Source organism: Hylaeus volcanicus, chromosome 8 (assembly GCF_026283585.1).
Source record: "Hylaeus volcanicus isolate JK05 chromosome 8, UHH_iyHylVolc1.0_haploid, whole genome shotgun sequence".
Lineage (NCBI taxonomy): Eukaryota > Metazoa > Arthropoda > Insecta > Hymenoptera > Colletidae > Hylaeus > Hylaeus volcanicus.
In genome coordinates this window covers 3,643,672-3,662,215 of record NC_071983.1, presented here as the reverse complement: position 1 = coordinate 3,662,215, position 18,544 = coordinate 3,643,672, and the positions used below count along the sequence as shown (strand labels likewise).

The 18,544-nt window shown below is 46.5% G+C and overlaps 1 protein-coding gene across 3 annotated transcripts in view; it reads left to right on the top strand.

Annotated features, from left to right (window-relative positions):
* LOC128880644 (cell adhesion molecule Dscam2) overlaps positions 1 to 18,544 on the top strand; it is a 140,209-nt gene that overhangs the window by 96,588 nt on the left and 25,077 nt on the right. For all 3 annotated transcript variants that reach the window (XM_054130934.1, XM_054130933.1, XM_054130932.1), the window contains exons 4-5: positions 7,844 to 8,030; positions 12,865 to 13,007. In XM_054130934.1, the coding sequence (XP_053986909.1) occupies positions 7,844 to 8,030; positions 12,865 to 13,007 (330 nt within the window). The remainder of the gene's footprint in view (positions 1 to 7,843; positions 8,031 to 12,864; positions 13,008 to 18,544) is intronic.

Genomic DNA, 18,544 nt, shown 5'->3' with positions numbered 1-18,544 from the left:
GAATAAAACCACTAAATCTTCTTTATATCTATATACCAGAAAGGATGTTTCGCGTCGAGCATTTCGACAGCCGACAACAAATGTGCGCGACGACGGTGGAAGCGAAAAAAAAAAAAATAAATAATATTAACTTACGCTAACTTCGACTGCAGTCCCAGGGATGTTGTAGCGTTGGCGCGTCGATCATTTATCGAAACCGTCATAAATGGAATCGATAAATGTCTAAAACTTCGCGTAGCTAACGGACGACGCGCAAAAAGCGGAGAGAGGAAACGGAGAAAAAAAAAAGAAGACATTGGACGCGTAGCTCTGTTATTTTACGTTCCACCCTCGTTGTCGTAACTCGGAACGTATCGAGAGGTCCTGAATATATGACGTAGTTATACGACGATCGTTTTTTCTTTTTCCTCGTATCCGATACGTTCGATGCGATGGCGTCTGGCAAAGTAGCTAAAACGTGTGCGCTCCTGTGCATTATGCTCTTGTAAAATGTCACGTACACGACGCAATTTACGCCGAGTCTATTTTCGACAGAAATAGTAGACATCTTGCGAATGCGAGAGTTACTTTTAACGTCGTAGCTGTTACGTATACGCGTCGCTGCAACTGAACAGCACCGGTACAGTGTTACGAAGAAAAAAAAAAAAAATAGCAATACGTTTCTCGTAGTTTACTCGTTGATTTTCATTGACTCGCAAAGCCAGAATAAGCACGTAGGTTGCGGGTTAATATAACGAACAATACCAGTCGCTTGTTGACCGTAGACAAGCGTGGCGTACTTATTGCGTAAACACAAATACCGCGTGTCCGACTATATACAATCCTATATCACTTGTTTGCTATTTTTAGATACGAAATTAAGTACGCGATGTATTTACTGCAATTTTTATTTCGATGGACAATGCGACGCGAATAATTTAGACTAACTGTGTGAATCGACTCGTTCGCAAAAACACTGACCGCGTTAACACGTCGCTAATTAAATCTACCGTTGGATTATTCTTTTTTTTTTTACATTTTCCTCGTTCAAGTTCCCCGACCGGCTATTTCGAATCGACCGTTGAAAATACAAACTTGAATCGGTCCTTCACCCAGCAATTTTCCACACGTTACGAGCAATTACCCGCGTGTTTTCGATTGCTTGCGGCGCGAACGATTATTGCCGGGCGTTAATTGCAGAATCGAATAACAAACGCCCTTGAAGCACACCGACACTTCGGTTCTTCGGTGGTCGACGCGACAGTCGTAAATATTGGCCGTTATTTTCCTTCGAAACTTAACGCGCGAAATTTGGCACCGGGATAAAACGTTCACTCGCCACATTTTGCAAAATACCAATTCCCTGGACGAAATAAAACATTTGCCGGAACGAAAGACAGGATGAAATTTTTTCAAAGCCTACAGAGACGTTTTATCGAGCGCTCTCCGCCGCGCTAAGAAATAAAGCTCGAAGTCTCGAAACGCAATATTTGATTAAAGTTTCCGGCAAACTTCCGCATTAATGCCGCGCATTAATTAAAAGTTGTCAACGACAAATCCCGAGTCATTGGTATTCCGACGTTCAAGCGCGATCTCCCGGTTTTTAAAAAGCAAAGTAAACTCTTTTTCTCCCTGTCTCCCTCTGCCTCGCCTCGTCTTCGCTACGATATTTACACAGCCGTTCCTTCCACAACGGCAACGCTCTCGCGTTTCGTTTAACGCAAGACGAAATTAAATCTAACGAAAGACAAGACCTCTCCGCCATGGCTGAAAGCAACCATCAACGCGGAAACGAAGAAAAAACGTTCGCCGAACAAAAGGCGCGCCGAAGAAACAACGTTAACGAACGTTTGCCTCGGGAACAACGTAAATTGCATGCGAAAATAAAAACTTCACGGGAAGACAGTTTTTCGGCGAAGGAGAACGCTGGTCTCGGTTTCCCCTTTGCGCTTTTAACGCCTCGTTCCCAGCGACGATGGCCACCTATTTACATTCGATTCGCAATTTTTCAGCCACCTGATATATCTCGAGTAGACGTCTGACGGTGCACGGTGTCATACTACTCGTAGGAGAACATACGCGACGCTCGAGTTGGTCGTCGAACTACGAAGCGACCCGCATTCCGTTGCGAATATCTCTCGCGTGTCTCTACTAAAGCTGCGCAACCGTAGGAAACCCATTGGAATCCTGTATATACAGAAAAAAATCACATAAACAAATACAATACCTGGGTTAAAAAAAAAGAAAAATATCGATGGTTCAGGGATACGGATGAAATGGGGAACAGGCCAGGAGAATTGGCGAAACAACGCGATGAAAAAAAAAAAAAAAAGAACGAGAGGAAGGATGGCGGCGGCGGAGGGTCGAAAGGGACGGAGGGAGGGCATTGTAGATTGGATGGTGACAAGATGCGGTAAAATTGCAACTGTCGGATCTCATGTTCCACACAGCAGCACCTGCAGCGTACATGCACGCTATTCCGGGAGATTTTGCGAGCTTACGAACGAGGTTTCCCATCAATCGATCGATGAATTTCGATAGCAGGACGGGGTCGTACCTTTTGACACTCGACTATTCTGATCGACGGAACGGTGACATTTAATGCTACGTCATTTTACTCGAACTTTTACCTAGTTTTCCAACGACTTCTCCGAAAAAATAGACATTCGATCACGCGACAAATTTGAATTCTATTTAGCCGAGAAGGTACGTGAACAATTTTGTTTCCTCTGAATCGAAATTGGTAGATTCAGTGTCGGGTGTATCGTTTACAAAATGATACGGTAAATAGAAAATAATGAATTCAAATCAGTCGCAAATGATCGGGTTTCGTCCGTGTTATGTTCGTCCGGCAATTTCCGAATAATTATTCCGAATGCGTTATACGCGGGGGTACGATTTTCACCGAGCTAGGCCGTCCTACAAATCAAACGAAACTCGTGGCAAAGCTCGACGAGAGAACCGATTATTCGACGACGGCCACGAAATTGGTCCGCGCTATGGCCCAGCGTCGAGCGGGCGATTTTCGAGAGGGGCGGCCAGATTATCGATCAGATTATTTGGAAGACGTAGCCAGCTGTTCGGTTCGCAGACCGAATCGGATACACAAATTATTCACGTATTGGCCCGAGAGCGCGGCACACGCGCGGAACCGACAACTTCGATAACGGGTTTTCAGGGAATGTGACGTGGAGCTCTCGTGTACGCAATTGAAATTCGCACCGTTTTACCTGGGGATATTAATTATCTCTTCAACAATTCCCGTTGTCGACGGTTATAAAAGTTATCTATAAAAATAATTAAAAAATTAGTAAACGTTTTAACTCGATCAAAACGAGCGAATATATTACAGTTCGCCATTTTTCAGATACGGTCCATTTAAAGTAATACTCCCCCGATAAATCAACGATAATGTATTCGCTGTAACGAGTGAATTTATCGAGTTATTGTCCGGCAGTGGTATAAATTACCGCGACTGTCAGTGTGTCGCGCATTGTTCAACCGCGTTGAATCGAACCACGAGATCTATACATCCGAGATCACGAGTACAATGGAAGGTCACCGAGGGCGCTTTTGAAACTGGTACGAATCTGGTACGCAGAAGGCAGACGAGCTTGCGAACAATAAAAGTGAGAAAATAATTTTAGGAGTCGGACAAGGAAGAGGTCTCGGAAGAAACTGGATCGCGGTATCGAGTCACGAGAACGGAGAAGACGATCGACCGAATCGATGCCCGTTACCGGGCGGTGCACGCGCGGAAATAATTCATCGGATGAATTATTTAGCTCCGGTAGCGGGTCTGCGACGCGGCTTAAAATACGTTTTGACGCGGTCGGGATTCGAACGTACGCGGATCTACGTCTCAACCTCCGCGACGGGGGGATGAAATTTGCATCCCTCGTTAGGAGCTACAAACCGGCTTCTCTGGCAGGAAATTGAAATTCCATTTCCCCGGTCGAGCCCTGAATTACCAGTCGGGAACACGTTACACGTTGCTCGGAGCGGGCGCGCGTGCTTCCTCGAAAGAGTTACGATCCAGAAGACGCGATAACCGTCACCTATCACACGGAACACGGGCCTACGATTCGCGTGAACGTCGCGTGGAACGCTGTCGAGCGATGGAAAATGATCGCAAGGAAAAACATTGTCGAAACATCGATTCCAAGCGTCTATTGATCGCCGAGAAATGTTCGTAACGCACGTCGAGGATCCGTGAATCAACGCGGAACAGAAGAAATCCGTCTCTCTTTTTATTTCTTACTTGTTCTTTATAATAGATCCTCATTGGAGGTGAAAAGAGAGAAAGAGCGGCCCTTTTCAAAGTATTTTCTCCAACTTTTATCGTAAATTTAATGAAAGCCTCCGAGCGCTTTTATTTACTCGAATGCATCATTCTTCGGAGGAATCGCAGCCCGATGAATATCGTAGCGTTTGAATCGCATTAATAAAACGGATGTGGGGTGTATCGGTCCTTTCTGTTCGCGAAGATCGAACAGGAATTGATCGGAGCTCGATGGGCGACGGTTCGGAACGTCGAACCGTCTCCTGTTATTAATTGAACGCTGGCCCGTGATCCACGGTTTAATGAACTAACGAGCCGATTCCTCGACGCTCTCGCGCTCTGACTCTCGATTCGTCGATTATTCGCACATTCTTCCAGCGGTTATCTGTACTAATATTACAAAGAGGTGAAGTTTGTTTGTATGTAGGGAGTAATCTCCGAAATATAGACCCAGTTAAATGCGTTCATCTGTCACGAAGTACATGCTTGCATAAACACTAGAAATAAATAAATATTGTATCTTATGTGAGTGAACAATGAATGCAATCGAGAACGTGATATATGTAGAATAAGAATAGTATTCCTCGCGGAGCTGCAGCTAGTATTTGATATATTTCGAAATGAATTGTCAGTAATGAAGCAAGAATTCGTAAAATATTACAGTAATGTTACAGCAATTAATAATAACCAGAAATCAATACCTAGCTGGTATTTTAATAGCAATGAATAGCTATTAAAATATTGACTCCGAGAATTGGGTATGTTTTCAGAGTACGGCTTAAACATACTCAGAAATGTATCTTCGGAAACGTATCTGGCGGAGACTGTCGAGGGGGTTACGCGTATTCCGAGACTGCGACCGCCCGATGGAGATAGATGAGACGAGTTCGCAGTAGCAGATGTTTCGTATGGTCGTGAAACGCCGGCCCCCTTCAGATTATAATAATGATCAATCTTCGTGCTCGCGTTACCGCACGTATTTCCGTAGCGTGGTATAAATCACGAGCGCATTAATCAGCGAAACCAAGCGCGACGAAACTGTTCGTTAACCCAACGGTTAACGTGCAACTTCGATTGTTAGTCGACTCGGCGAAAATTCAACAATCACCGAAATTGCAAAACCGGATGCGTTCCTCTTGTTCCTACCCTATTATCTATTCTACTTATCTACGTAGACTTTACCAAGTGATGGTTTCGTATTTCAGATTCAAACAACACCTCATCGTAGCTATTTCCTAACCATAAATAATTATTTTAACCAGGAATTTCAAACCATCCAATTTTACGATTTAACGAGCTTAAGAATATATCGCGACTCGTTTCGGTGGGGGTGGCGTCGTTCAATTTTCGGCCTGTCCCACGGGTTTCAACCTCGCGCGCATTTCGCAGAGATTCAAGTGAGATCCACTGGCAGGGTTAGCGTATATGCCGCGGAAGGAAACACGTGAAATGCAAAGAGCAGCGTTTTTCGCCGCCACGCAGACAACCGTGAAAACGTTTCTCCCTGCGGGACCGCGTTGTCGTAGGGGTAATGGGCGAAGATAAGGATTAGAGGTCGCGTGCGCGTATAACGCGGCTTCGTCGAGGAGGCTTCTTTCTTTCTGAAACATCGCGGCCCGACGAATGGAAATACATAGTTAACGGTCGAGTGCGCCGGAAAACTCTCGAGCGCGTTTCGCTTCTCCCTACACATCGGAATATATTATAAATGGAAACGTTGTTTAATAAATATTTATTTCTCTCTGGAACCGAGCGCAGACGGGATTCGAGTAAAGACGAACGAACGTTGCGCAAAAATGAACGAAATAGCATACGTTAACTTTGTCGGTCGAAAGTCCGATGTTTATTTGCGAAATTTAATCGACAATGTTGCTCGCGATGGGCGAGCATTTTTCACAACCGTGTCAAAACTTCGGAGGTGCTGTAGTTTTGTAAATAAAATTCTGTGCTCGGTAATAAGAACGAAGCGAGTTTTTGAACCAAACGAAGCAGGTATTCTACTAGTATTAACTTGGGAAACGGTGATCGTTTTATTTTGATTGGAAATAATTTTTGATAGCGATAATTACGAGGAAAAATATCGTCAAATGGACGCGATGGTTTCGAAACGTTCGCAGAAACAATCTCAAGTGTCGTACGAGAGAGTCGTGTACGAAAGTAGCGATAGAGGTATTGATCGCGATACCTATATTTAAATGCTCAAATTGAATCTCCATTTTCGTCTGTCTGAAGGAACGGTCCGTGAACCATCTGCGCTACCCCCAGCTAGAAAACTTTCGCGTTATAATCGTATTGAACCATCGCTATCTAAATCATCATGAAAATAATCGACCGTTTAAAATGAACACGACGATCGAATATCGATTTCCAATCTGTCCAAAATGACTTCACGCGAATCCTGAAATTTTAATCATATTTAACTTAAATCGCACGGATACTTCGATGTAGAGATATTCTTCCATCTACGTTCGAAAGACACAAAGCGAAATGAAATAACGTAGCGTTGAATTTGTTGAGTCTAAAAGTAAACGGCAATTTCCAAGCTGACTTGAATAATTCCACGCGATCGCGATATTTCAGCTATATTTAAATTGAATTTTAAAAATCCTTCTCTTATCTTAAGATTGATATTCTAAATAATCTCTCGAAGTAAAAGTGATCCCTGAATACATCGCGAAAAGAAAGAAGGATCTGCTACGTTCGAGTATATGTGAAAGAGCTTATTTCCATTCGCTTTCGAAAGGTACGAGACGAAATAAAAATTCCTCAAATATAACATAGCGGCAAGTATGATGAATATAAAAGTAACGGGGCAAAACGAAGCGAAAGAGCGTATAACCGTACCGTGGGAACCGAGCGCGGAATGATTTCCCTATAAATCGAGGGCCACTTTCGAGAGCGCTTTTTAATCCTCGGATTTCGAATTAAATATTTCAGCTGGCCGGCGACGCGGTCGTTCGTTCCCAGCCCGTTTAATCTCAGGCTGGCCTAGTGTCAAATCGATGCGGAATGTAGGTCGAATTCGGCTTACCGGAATTGATTTCTCCGGTTTCTGAATTATTGTTGTAGTGCGCGCGTGCACTGGACTGTGTGGCACTCTCTGTTCTCCCTCACCCCCGATCCACCCATCGTTCGGTTCGCGCTCGCAACACGATACCCGTACCGGTATCAAAGCGTTCATTGTCGAATCGTTTGACGCGATTCCTCCGTTTGGAAACTAATCCTGGATGATACTGTTGCGAATAGGAAATCCGTCGTTAGGCATCGCTCGATTCTTTCCCACATTCGTCGCATTTATCTTTTCCCAATGACGCAGAGTAGTCTTAATATTTAAGATATAGACCGAGCCTTTGTACGAGGGGTAACTGATAATCAGTGGTCCTCGATCTGTTTTTTTTTCTAAAAATTGAAACTAATATCAACCATTCTGTTCATTCTGTATCTGCATAATAATAACAAGAATATATTAAATAATCAAAATAGCGTTAAAGAATGGTTAATATTAGTTTCAATTTTTAGAAAACAAAACAGTAATGCTCCATTAGCGTCAGTGATTTTAAATATTCTTCATTTGTTTTGCAGCGTGTATTTTGGAACTCGTGCTCGGCCAGCAAGGACCGGTTTTTGTTCTCGAACCACCGAGCACTTTGGTCTTTTCCAATACCACGGGCTCCCAGCTAAGCTGTTCCGCCCATGGGAGTCCAACGCCGCACGTCACCTGGATAACTAGTCCGGATCAGAGATCGGTCACGGCAGTTCCCGGACTACGGTAAGTAATTCCACGTTAGAACCCCTTGGAAAAAAGTCACAGCGATTCCCGTACCCTGCGCGATATATTTCGAACGTCCCGCGTGATAAAACTATTTATCGTTAGCCGCGATTATCTTTTCGCAACGACGTAATTTGCACGCGAGAGCATTTTCGCGAAAAATATCCGACACCAGCGGGTTTTCTCCGGCGCGACGCGGCTTCCCGTAATTCCGTTTCATTGTCAGTTATCGAGCGACGTGGCTTCGTAAGATCCGCTTTTTCGGCTGAAAATTCGCGGCGTTACTCGCGAGAGTGTACGGACCGATCGAAAATGGGTAAGCGGATCAGCGCGTCGGAGGTATGGAATTTTCGAAGCCGCTGTGAATCGTCCGAGAATTTCTAACCTGGTCCCGCGGTCAGGCTTGCATCGTGGAAGGATCAGGTCACAGTATCGCGTTCAGGCCGTAATTAGCGGGCAACTTCCTTCGAACTAATTAATTTCTCGAAGCCGGGAAGCGCGGTCACTTGGAACGACTTTTTACATCGTTGCATTCCACGATCGCGATAAATCGATAGCGTTGTCGCGAAGTTGGGAAGAAAGACGGCAAGTTTAGAAGAGAAGAGAATCGGGTTTCTTAGAAATTTAGCGATTTTATTTGCGCTGGCTTAGCGCAAAACAAAGACCAACTTTTGATACTCGAACACGGGAAAACTTTCAGTATCCATCCGCGAGTTACTCCAAGCAGAGCCTTGGAGAACGTGTAAGATTCGTATTATTGGAAGTTTGAAGCTGTACGCTCGGCAATATCGTGACCGGGGCACCAGAGGAAACCATTTCCACCCAGTAATTGAAATGTTCCTTATCCAATGGCCGTCCCGTAAGTTTGTCCGCGGTCCCGCAGGACGTCCCGCGGGAGAACGTAAACTCCCGTTCGTCGAGCTCCGGTACACGTATATCACACGATAATCGCGTCTGTGCGCGCGTGTCTCGATGGAATGACGAGGAATTTCCAATAATTTACGCGAAGGTGGTCGACTTGGCAAAGTTTGTAACTGAAATGCTTTTCAACGAGACGCATCTTCTCAGAAAATCGTCACGTATTTTACGACTGCGTCGCCGTAACGGAGGGCTCCCCGAAGACAATTCGGATCGAAAGTCTTCAGACGCTATTTTCTCTCGAAGACACAGGTTTTACGCCGGGACACGGCGTCGCGCGATGGTTGCGCGATTCGATCAGAGTCCGCCCGAAGACGAGATTCGGGAAACGTTACTTCCAGCCACGAATCCATCTCCCAGGGTCCTAGGCATCAGCCGCGAGGAAAATTGGATCTCTCGGAGCCGAGTCGGTCTACGTGGTACCACGAGGCCCATTTCTCGACCAGACGAGGCGAGGGAAGAGAGTTCGAAGCCGCAAAGAAGTTGGCGTATCGAACGGAAACCAACCACCGCCGCGAAAGCAACCCTTTTACCCTCCTCATCGGCGAAACGGTTCTCTTTGACGTTCGATGCCAGCTCTCCGCGGCCAGCCATTCAGCCATCGGCAGTCTTCATTTGCATCTCGCGAAATTAGCTCTCGGTTAATCCCGTACACCGATGCACCGATAGATTAAAAGACGCGCAAGAACACTCCAGAGGGCTAGAGACTCGTCCGGGATGACGAACGCCATGGGGGCTAGAGCTGTCTGGGTGAACGTAACGATACGCGCACAGGAAGAAAAGGTGATGCCGATGCCTGGGAAATAAATGCAAATGAAAGGTACGGAAGGGAGAAGTGGAACGCGGACGGACAAAGGGGAGTGTGAAAGGGGACAACGTGGTGGGATGGGTACCGGAAATCGTTGAATAGAAGAAGCAAGAAGAGTTGAAAAATGATGGATTAATCGCGCACAAAGGAACGAGAAAGACACCGCGAATGTTAAGTACGCGGTCGTGAAGAAAGCTGGAATAGGTAATAATAAATAAGAGAGGAGAAAATGTTACCTTCTTCCACGTGAAACCATACTTCCAATTATGTACTCCTTTTTCGTGAAATTTATGTAGGAGTCTACGCGAAAAATGAGGCACCGGGGTTCAAACTCGCGATCGATCACGCACTTAACATCTCGGGTTCTCGTTTCTCCCCATCTTTTCAAGTACGGGAGTCGACGACAATAACAAGTCGGGAGAACAGCTCGGGAAGGTTATTCGCTAACATACGTTAGTTTCGAATTATGCGTACCGATAAACATACAACATGCTCCACAGACGCGGAGTTCATCGTCTCCGCGTGTTTACATTCTATTTACCGTTTCTATTTACGCGTCCTTGTACGTCCAGCAGATTTGTCTTCGTCGCAAACAGTCCGTCGGGTTCGCGGTTCGCGGCCGGTCCGCCCAACGAACGGGAGCCACCCATTTAATCCACGTCACGGGATTATTATATTTTACAGTGGCCAGCCAGACTTCAAGCGGATGATGTATGACCGAGAGTTGGTTAACGCTCGCGTACCAGCGCCGCGCGAAATGGGACGTCCGCGTTTGCGGCCGGATGAACCGAATACGCGGGGACCGAGTGGAAATCTGTTGATGACGCCTGACACGCTGAAAAAGCGTGGGCGACGAGCGTGCGCTGCTTGTTACGGATAACACACCGCGTACAAATAAGAAATTTAACCGGATATATTCCCGTTCGTAGTTTCCATAACGCGGCGCGTCACAGCACGGACAGTGTAAACCACGAAGGGACGTACATGTACAGCGAATTTCGTAACTCGACCACTCTTGTCATTCTCGTTGCCAGGAAACGGATAAATGTTTCTCTCGTTTATTTTCTCTCGTAGTTAGACTCGATGGCGCAGAGTTCATAAAAACACTCGGATACACAAAGTTTCAGTCGACGTGAATTTTAGCGAATAATCGACGGGAAGATCGTAAACTCACGGAGACGCGTTAATCGCGAACCGTGACGGTCATTCGCGGGTAACGTAATTCGATGGCCCATCTAATCCCTCGTCCACGGTTTATCGCGGCCTGGTGGAGACGTCGGCTTCCGTTCCGCGAGTTTTCAATTTTTCAGGGTTTTACGTTTAATTTCCTGGCAGGAGATAGCCGTTCATCCTGGACAGGTATTCACGGACACGACACGCAAACGTGAATCGTTACACGCGCACACGTTCACATTGCGGAGCGTGAAGGAAAAGGCCGTGCGCGCGCACGTCTGTCATTCGCATTCCCGTGAACTCGATTCAGCGGCTAAAGCAAATACGACAAATTTTTTTTTTATTTCGATCCTCGGTGCGCAGACCCCCCGTGTAAATAAAAAAGAAACCTTTGTCGCCGTGAAAATAATGGAATGTTTAGTTTAGATTATCGACAACGCGTCCCGCGAATATTCCCCGCAGTAGCGCGCAATGAATATTCCCGCGGATTAACGTTTAATGCGTCAACATCGCTGTTTCTGAACGTCGCGCCGGGAATACATGGCGTCCGCTCGAAATTCGCTAATTGATAGTAAAATCGAGGGAGACGGATAAATAAAGTTTCGCACGGGGACGGTCTGGAATAATCCGCGGAATTGAAACGTTAAAAGTTCGGAGACGATCGTATCGCGGAGCGGAACGTGTCCATTCATATTTCGCAATAATAACATCGGGCGATAATGTTCCAAACGGCGCCGCGAATCGACTATATAATCAAACATGAGCGACGCGCGCAATGGATTTTCGGTTCATTTAGTTTGGTAAAACAGGGGACGACATTTTTATTATTTCACTGCGGTTATAATCGAAGAATATTTATACGCGCCCTTTGGTCGCGAAAGTTTCCAGAATCGATCGAACCCCAACGAAAACGGAGCCCGACGTATCTCCGACCTGCACTACTTCACCGATGGTATACGTCCGTATTACTACTCGTGTATTCACAGTATTTTCCAATAAATTTGCTCAATCATTTATGCGAATTCTCCTAATTCGATCTAAGATCGAACTGTAGCGTCAACTTATCGACGATAAAACAAATCTCGCTGACGAATCGAACGTGTACGATTTACCCGAAGCGTTTCAAGTACGAAACTCTCTAACTCGAAGGAAAACAACGCGCGATGATCATGCCGTAATTACATACGTATTTGCTCCATCAACTTGGCTGTGTAAATAGTTTGATGCTTGCAAGACCACCGCCACAGCTTCGCGTAGAAATTACATCGTATCTCGTGGAAGATAAATTTGCCCGAGTCGATCGACTCGTCCCAAGCGCGAGGAACAAGAAACGGGAATGCAATTGCATCGAGGAGCCACGTGGTGTAATGCAAGAGACGAGACAATTCTCCGGGACGTGACGCGCAGCACGAATCGCTCCGCGTCGATGGCAAAAAAGCTGCAGCTACGGATGTCGCGATAATCGAATGCGATGATGCCGAATAGCAGTTTCACCGAGTTTGACCTCCTCGACGTGTCGATACTCCCCTCGAAATATTTTTAGACGACGAAACTTTGAATATTTCATCGTTCCTGCTGACGTTCCTGGTCGTTGTTAAATATTTAATTGGGAAAGTATTTCAGATCGTATATCTATAGTTGAATTCGGACACGGATTTCGAGAACTTTATTCGTGCAGGGTACCTTGGTTGAAGGACGTTACCAAATAATGTTTTATTTTTGTTTCCTTTTACTCGTTGACAAATAACGAAATATACGTACTATTTAAAAAAAAAAAAAAAAAAAAAAAAGGGAGAGAGAAACACTCCGTGTTTACGCAAACGAAAAGACGCCGCAAAGAGAACTTTTCACGTCCCGAATAATAATAACAGGGACGGGTGCGCGCGCAAGACAATACAGGCGACGACCAACGCCATTTTCTTCTGTTATTTTCAGACAATTACTCGGGAATGGCACCCTCTACTTTCCGCCGTTTCTGGCGCAGGATTTTCGCGCCGAGGTCCACAACGCGAGATACAGATGCCGCGCCACCAGCTCCGTGGGAACGGTTCTCTCTCGCGAGGTCACTCTGCGTGCCGGTGAGTACAGGATATCGCATAGCGAGAATTTTCAAGCAAATGTACCTTAACCATTCGAGCCGTTATGCCAAGTACGCTTCCGGGAGTTTCGGCGTGGCCATGCGGCGAATAATATTCGCGAAACGCAAATTTTAATAACGCGCGCATTTTGACGTTACACGTTAGAACACGCGCGATATTTTAACGACACGTGTCTTCGCGGCGACGAAGAGAATATTTTGGCGACAGTTACACCGACGTTACTTTGTCGATAACAATCGTAGAATTATTCGAAGAGCGACGAATAATCCATGGCTCCAAAATTGGACTATGAAAATTTGATAGCTCGACGGGATGCTTAGAAATTGATAGCTATCTATATTAACGAGCGCGTCATTGGCTCCATCGCTAACAACCAGGCTCGAGCACGACGTGGCAAGCAATGGTACCTTGTCGCCTCGAACGCTAACAAATAAGACCCTAACGCGGACAAATAATTAAAGAAACCCCAGCGGAGTGCGCGGTACGTTTTATCGAGTTTTTCAGCTGGTTCGAGGCGGCGCGTTAATAACATAAAAAAAATAGTGCAAAATATTACGGGGTAAAAGCGGGTCGCTTTGCCCGTTCGTCACGTATCCCAGGTGCATACGGACTCGAGTCTCATTATCGTGTCCCTGCGCGGTACTCGTTAATTACTGTGATTTCTTTTTCTCAATCTACCCCTCCCATCCCTACCAACGACATTGAGAGGGAAATATCCGTGTCACACGGACGACTGTTACGCCCTCCGACCAGACACACGATATCAGAAATGTAATTACTTTTTCGATTCTGGTGGTCGTTAATAAACATTTCCTGACTCTGGTTTTTCGTGGCCAGCGAAACGCGGAAATACGCGTAATTCAAAGTACGCGATCGAGATTTGATAAGCTTTTCTATTAATTCGAGATAATGCTTCCAACCAATGCTTCGAAACCAACTTTTCGTTGGTAAATATTAGAGCAGACGCCCGAAAGTATAGTTTTGTTATAAATTAATTATCAACGTAGCCAGTATTAATTTCGTAAATATCGCGTTGCTGGATGGTCGCGAGTGGTCGACCGTTCGGTCGTAAGGGGCTAGGGTCCACAGCTTTCGTCTCCAATTCCATTCTCGTTTCCGGAACTGCCATCCGAGGAGCGTGATCGGTAAACACGGCACCTACTTACGAGACCGCGTTGTCGCTAAACAACCCTGAGGCGAGGTTATTCGTACGGTTGTTTTCCTTTTTTTTGCACGGATCAATGTTTCAGCCTCGCGCGAGAAGCGATGCTATTACCTTAAGTACTTCCGCCCCGAGGGAGAAGCAGAACGTTTCGTATTGACTTGCTCTATCCTCGACTATTATTTCCCGTTATGTTGATTAGGAACGAAAGCTTCTCGGCGTGGCGAATGAAATTTTTGATAGCCGAAGTGGTCGGTAAATAATCGCCAGAATGGACTTGGACCGTAAACATAGCACGAACTCGGGAGATGTTTTCTTTTTTTATGAAATCAAAGTTCGCAGCGATCCTTTACAATTAGCCCGAGCTTGAAGTATCAATGCTTCGTTAACTCGAAGCAACGACATCGCGATTTCACTGTAGTCGAGTCAAATCACCGGATAAAACATTTTCTCGGACCTCGGAAAACCTGGTTACGCTTTTAGGAGCCGTTGCATTCGTTGCCTCGATTATTTCGATGGCGTCGGATTTTGCGAAGAAAAATATAAATCCCGAATAATTACACTCGAAATACGTTCGAATATTAAATTACAGGAATAATTGGCTCTAATCCGAACCACCGCCGGCTGTTCATCGTCCTTGGTCACGTTCCCAGCGATCGCTCGTTTCCCGTGTCGATAGCCGAGCCGGGATGAAAAGGAGTAGTGAAATTTATTTATCCACCGATACGGCGTAAACGGGACGCGCGGGATAGGGGGGTCGGGCACGTACAATAAACGTCAATTAAAGACGAGACGTAGCAGGAGGAACGTGACTAGGGGTTACGACGCCGACGGCTGAAAGAAGTTCCCGAAGATCCCCATTATGCCGGAAGCGCTGTAACGGACTGCGTTTCCATCGAGACAACCTCCGAGTAAATACCAACGGGAAAACGCCGTTGAAAGCCCTTAAATTGTATCGGAGGAAGTTCGATTCGAGGCAGATGGCGGGAGAGAAGGGAAGAAGGTGAAACGCGACTCCGCAACGGGACAAAACTTCGTCTGGCGGCGAGTATACGTGAGCCACCATTTAAATGGCCGATTTTAAGCCCACCAACGCCGTCGGCGCATACAAAGCTACGCGCGCTATCCGTGGATACTGGGTTCCGCAGAGGGAAACCGAAATTAGAAGGGAATTTCGAATGCTTCCCATTTAAGTTCGCCGCGCGTCCGCTTCGATCCGCCTACGGTCCATCGAACCCCAATGGCCGACGTCCGGTGATCCTTTTCCGACGCCAGCCAACGCTGGAGAATTTTTATCCCACGAAATGGTACAGCCTTTATTACGCGACCGTTAAACGTTACCATTATAGCCGTCCTAAATGTTTATGACTTTTCTCGCGGGAGGTATAGCGACGCGACAAACTTTTACTCCGTAAAATTTCTTTACCGGCACAAGATTTCGATCTATACGTTTCGCGAAAGCGTGACAAACCAAATTGATTTATCCAATTACTCGGTACACCAGTGAAGTTCCGAAACGAGGAAAAATCCGAGTCAGCCATCTTCGAAGCCACGTTCGAGTACCCTTCGCGAAGCGACCAAGTTCTTCCACGGGGAAACCATACGGTCACGAGCGTCGCGCTTAAATTCGACTTTTGAATTCCTCCTTTCGACCAGAAATTGCCTCGGCGGGGTTCTTCCTCGCCAGGAAACTTTCCGTGTCGCGGCCGTTCGTTGGGCGACTCGGCGAAAACGCGACCAAGAATTTCTGTTACCGGGTGACGAGCCTCGAATAACGAACTTTTCGCGCGCCGAAGAATTCACGGACCGATCGATCGAGCCCTCCGTGGACTCATCGCGGTTCCAAAAGTTACGTTCGTCGATGCATTATTTTTCCCACGGCGAAAATTTGCCTCCCTCTCGACGCTCGGACGACGCGCGTTCGAAACAATTTCGAAGTCGAAGCAACAGGAGGGGGATGTACTTTATATTTTCTCAAATTTCCTTTCACAGGAAAACTATAGATTCTAACAGAATTCGTAAAACCATCGTGAAAACCCTTTCGTCCGAACCCTAATTCAAATCCGAAGAACCTGATTCTTCGTCGGACAATTAAGTGTCTTAATCGCGTTCGTAAAACGCTCGTTCGAAGGAATCGATCCGATGGTTCCAATTAGACGGAGTCGTTCGAAGGAGCGAAAAGAGGAACCGAGGGTATAAAACGCGGGATTTTGGAGGAGTTTCGCAGTCGTTTGCGACTGGCAAAGTCGACGTGAAAAATTAGGAAACGGCTTGCGACGATGGTGGCGCGCCCCGAAGCTCGAATACGGTGCTAGGAAAATACGGAGGGCGATGATAAAATTCCGCGAGGCACGGGAAGGGGCTGGACGAAACGAAACGTGCAAATGAAGCCAATATGCGCAGATCTCCAGCCAAGCGGCCAATGATATTTCCGTGGGTTCACAGCCGTCGTCGGGATTAAGTTTCACCGGTTTGCGTGACGACGCCGACGTCGCGTATCCGTCGGGCGTCTATTTCGGCATCGATGCCACTCACGATTCGTCGAGTCCTTCGGGCTAAATCGGTTCAATCCTGCGTAGCGAGATCAGCCACTTACCAACGAACACTATGTCGTATCACTTTGGTATTTCTCATCCCTGAACATCGTTCGGTATCAGTGTTAATTTGGTATAATTTATCGCAACGTGTGATTTCATATTTCTGTTTAAACTATAATAAGTTCGAACCGAGTGCTACTCCATCGAGAAGCATCTAAGTACATAAACGCTTGTCAAATAATCCACCGGGGCGAAGCAACCACTTTCGATTCCATAACAACCGCAATTAATTACAAATCCTCCAATTCCCCGAGCGAGAGCGAGAGTTACAAGGGAGCCGCGTATAAACATCGGCCGAGTTTAATTACCCTACAGATTCCAGCCAGCTCCCACCGGGGGCGAAAGAGGAATGGTTTGACCCCAGCCAAGAGAGAAGTTAATTAATTACCGATCTCTTAAAAACAATGAACTCGAGATTCTCGTCTCTCGGTGTTCCGTCAGAGATCATCATCGAAAGTGCCGCGACTCGATGAATATTTCCGAGTCCCTCGGCGTCTCGCGAGAGCTGGGTAGCCCGCACGGGAAAGGTGGCCAGGAAAAGGGAAAAAGGAAAAGGGTAGCCGAGTTCCCCTTTTAGACAATACCACTCTCACTCTCGCTCTGTGTGTCTCTATCTTTCATTGAGGATAAGTTCTTTGGCGGAGACGAGGGTCGAGCCGATGTCATTTCAGATAAATTCCTCGTCGCTTTTCAGCCTTGTCCGGTGCGACGTCGCTCTCGACGCCGGCCTGTCCTTTTCGTCCGCGATGCCATGCATCAAGAGTCGACAGGAGACCGAGAGCACCAGAAATCAGAGGAGTTTACGCCCCGTGTAATCGGGTATTCCTTTTAGAGTTCTGCGATTCAAGGCGGTTTCCGACAGCCTTTTAGAGTCGTACGTTTTGGCGTGTTTAGCGACGTGCAAATTTTATGGAAAGAAGAGGCAATAGCAGAGCGGTGTATTTAAGAATTGTGTGAGAAACGAAAGTGTTTGCCGACCTGACATTAAGAGGACTGAAAACGAATATAAAGAATAAAAATCGTGAGATCGTTTAACGAACGATCCTTTCTCGTTCGAGAATAAAGATCATCGAAGAAGGTGTCTCCGCTCCAAGACGGAAATAATAAGACCTCCGGTGGACGTTATCAACCCCTCGTTGAAGATGCGAGCCGACCAGTATCTTTCAAACGGCGACAATTAACGCGCGGATAAGCAGCGTCGGACCGTGACTCGAAATGCAAACGAGCCGATGAATAGATACGCGTCTCCCTATCCTCACGACCAATTAACTGTCTCATTCAGGGTATCTCCGTAGATCTGGCTGGCAGACACACGGGCAGAGGGTGCGTTAGCCCGGACGTTCTGAAGTGCCCGGACGACGATTGCGACGGAGACGGGACGAGGAACAGAGACGGCGTACCCAATGAAAGAGCGTCGAGCTGAAAGGGGACGCCGGAAACGAAAAAAGGAAACGAAATTGCGAGTCCGACGAGAGGAGAAAAAGAAGAAGCTCACCCGGAGAGAGAGACACGACGACGATTAAACGAAGACGGCGAACTCGCGATATCGAGGAGAGGAAAAGACTCCAGCGAGAGAAGAGCGGAACAGGAAGAAGGTGGCGCGAGACGGAACAGAAAGCATTAAGATTTTTATCCGTGGTTTGTTGAAACCATAAACGCAGACTCGCGCGCGAAATAAGTGTACGATCGCGAAACCACCCCGCAATTAATAACTAAAACGAAACGTATGCACGGGTGGGGAGGAGGAAGCAGACGGA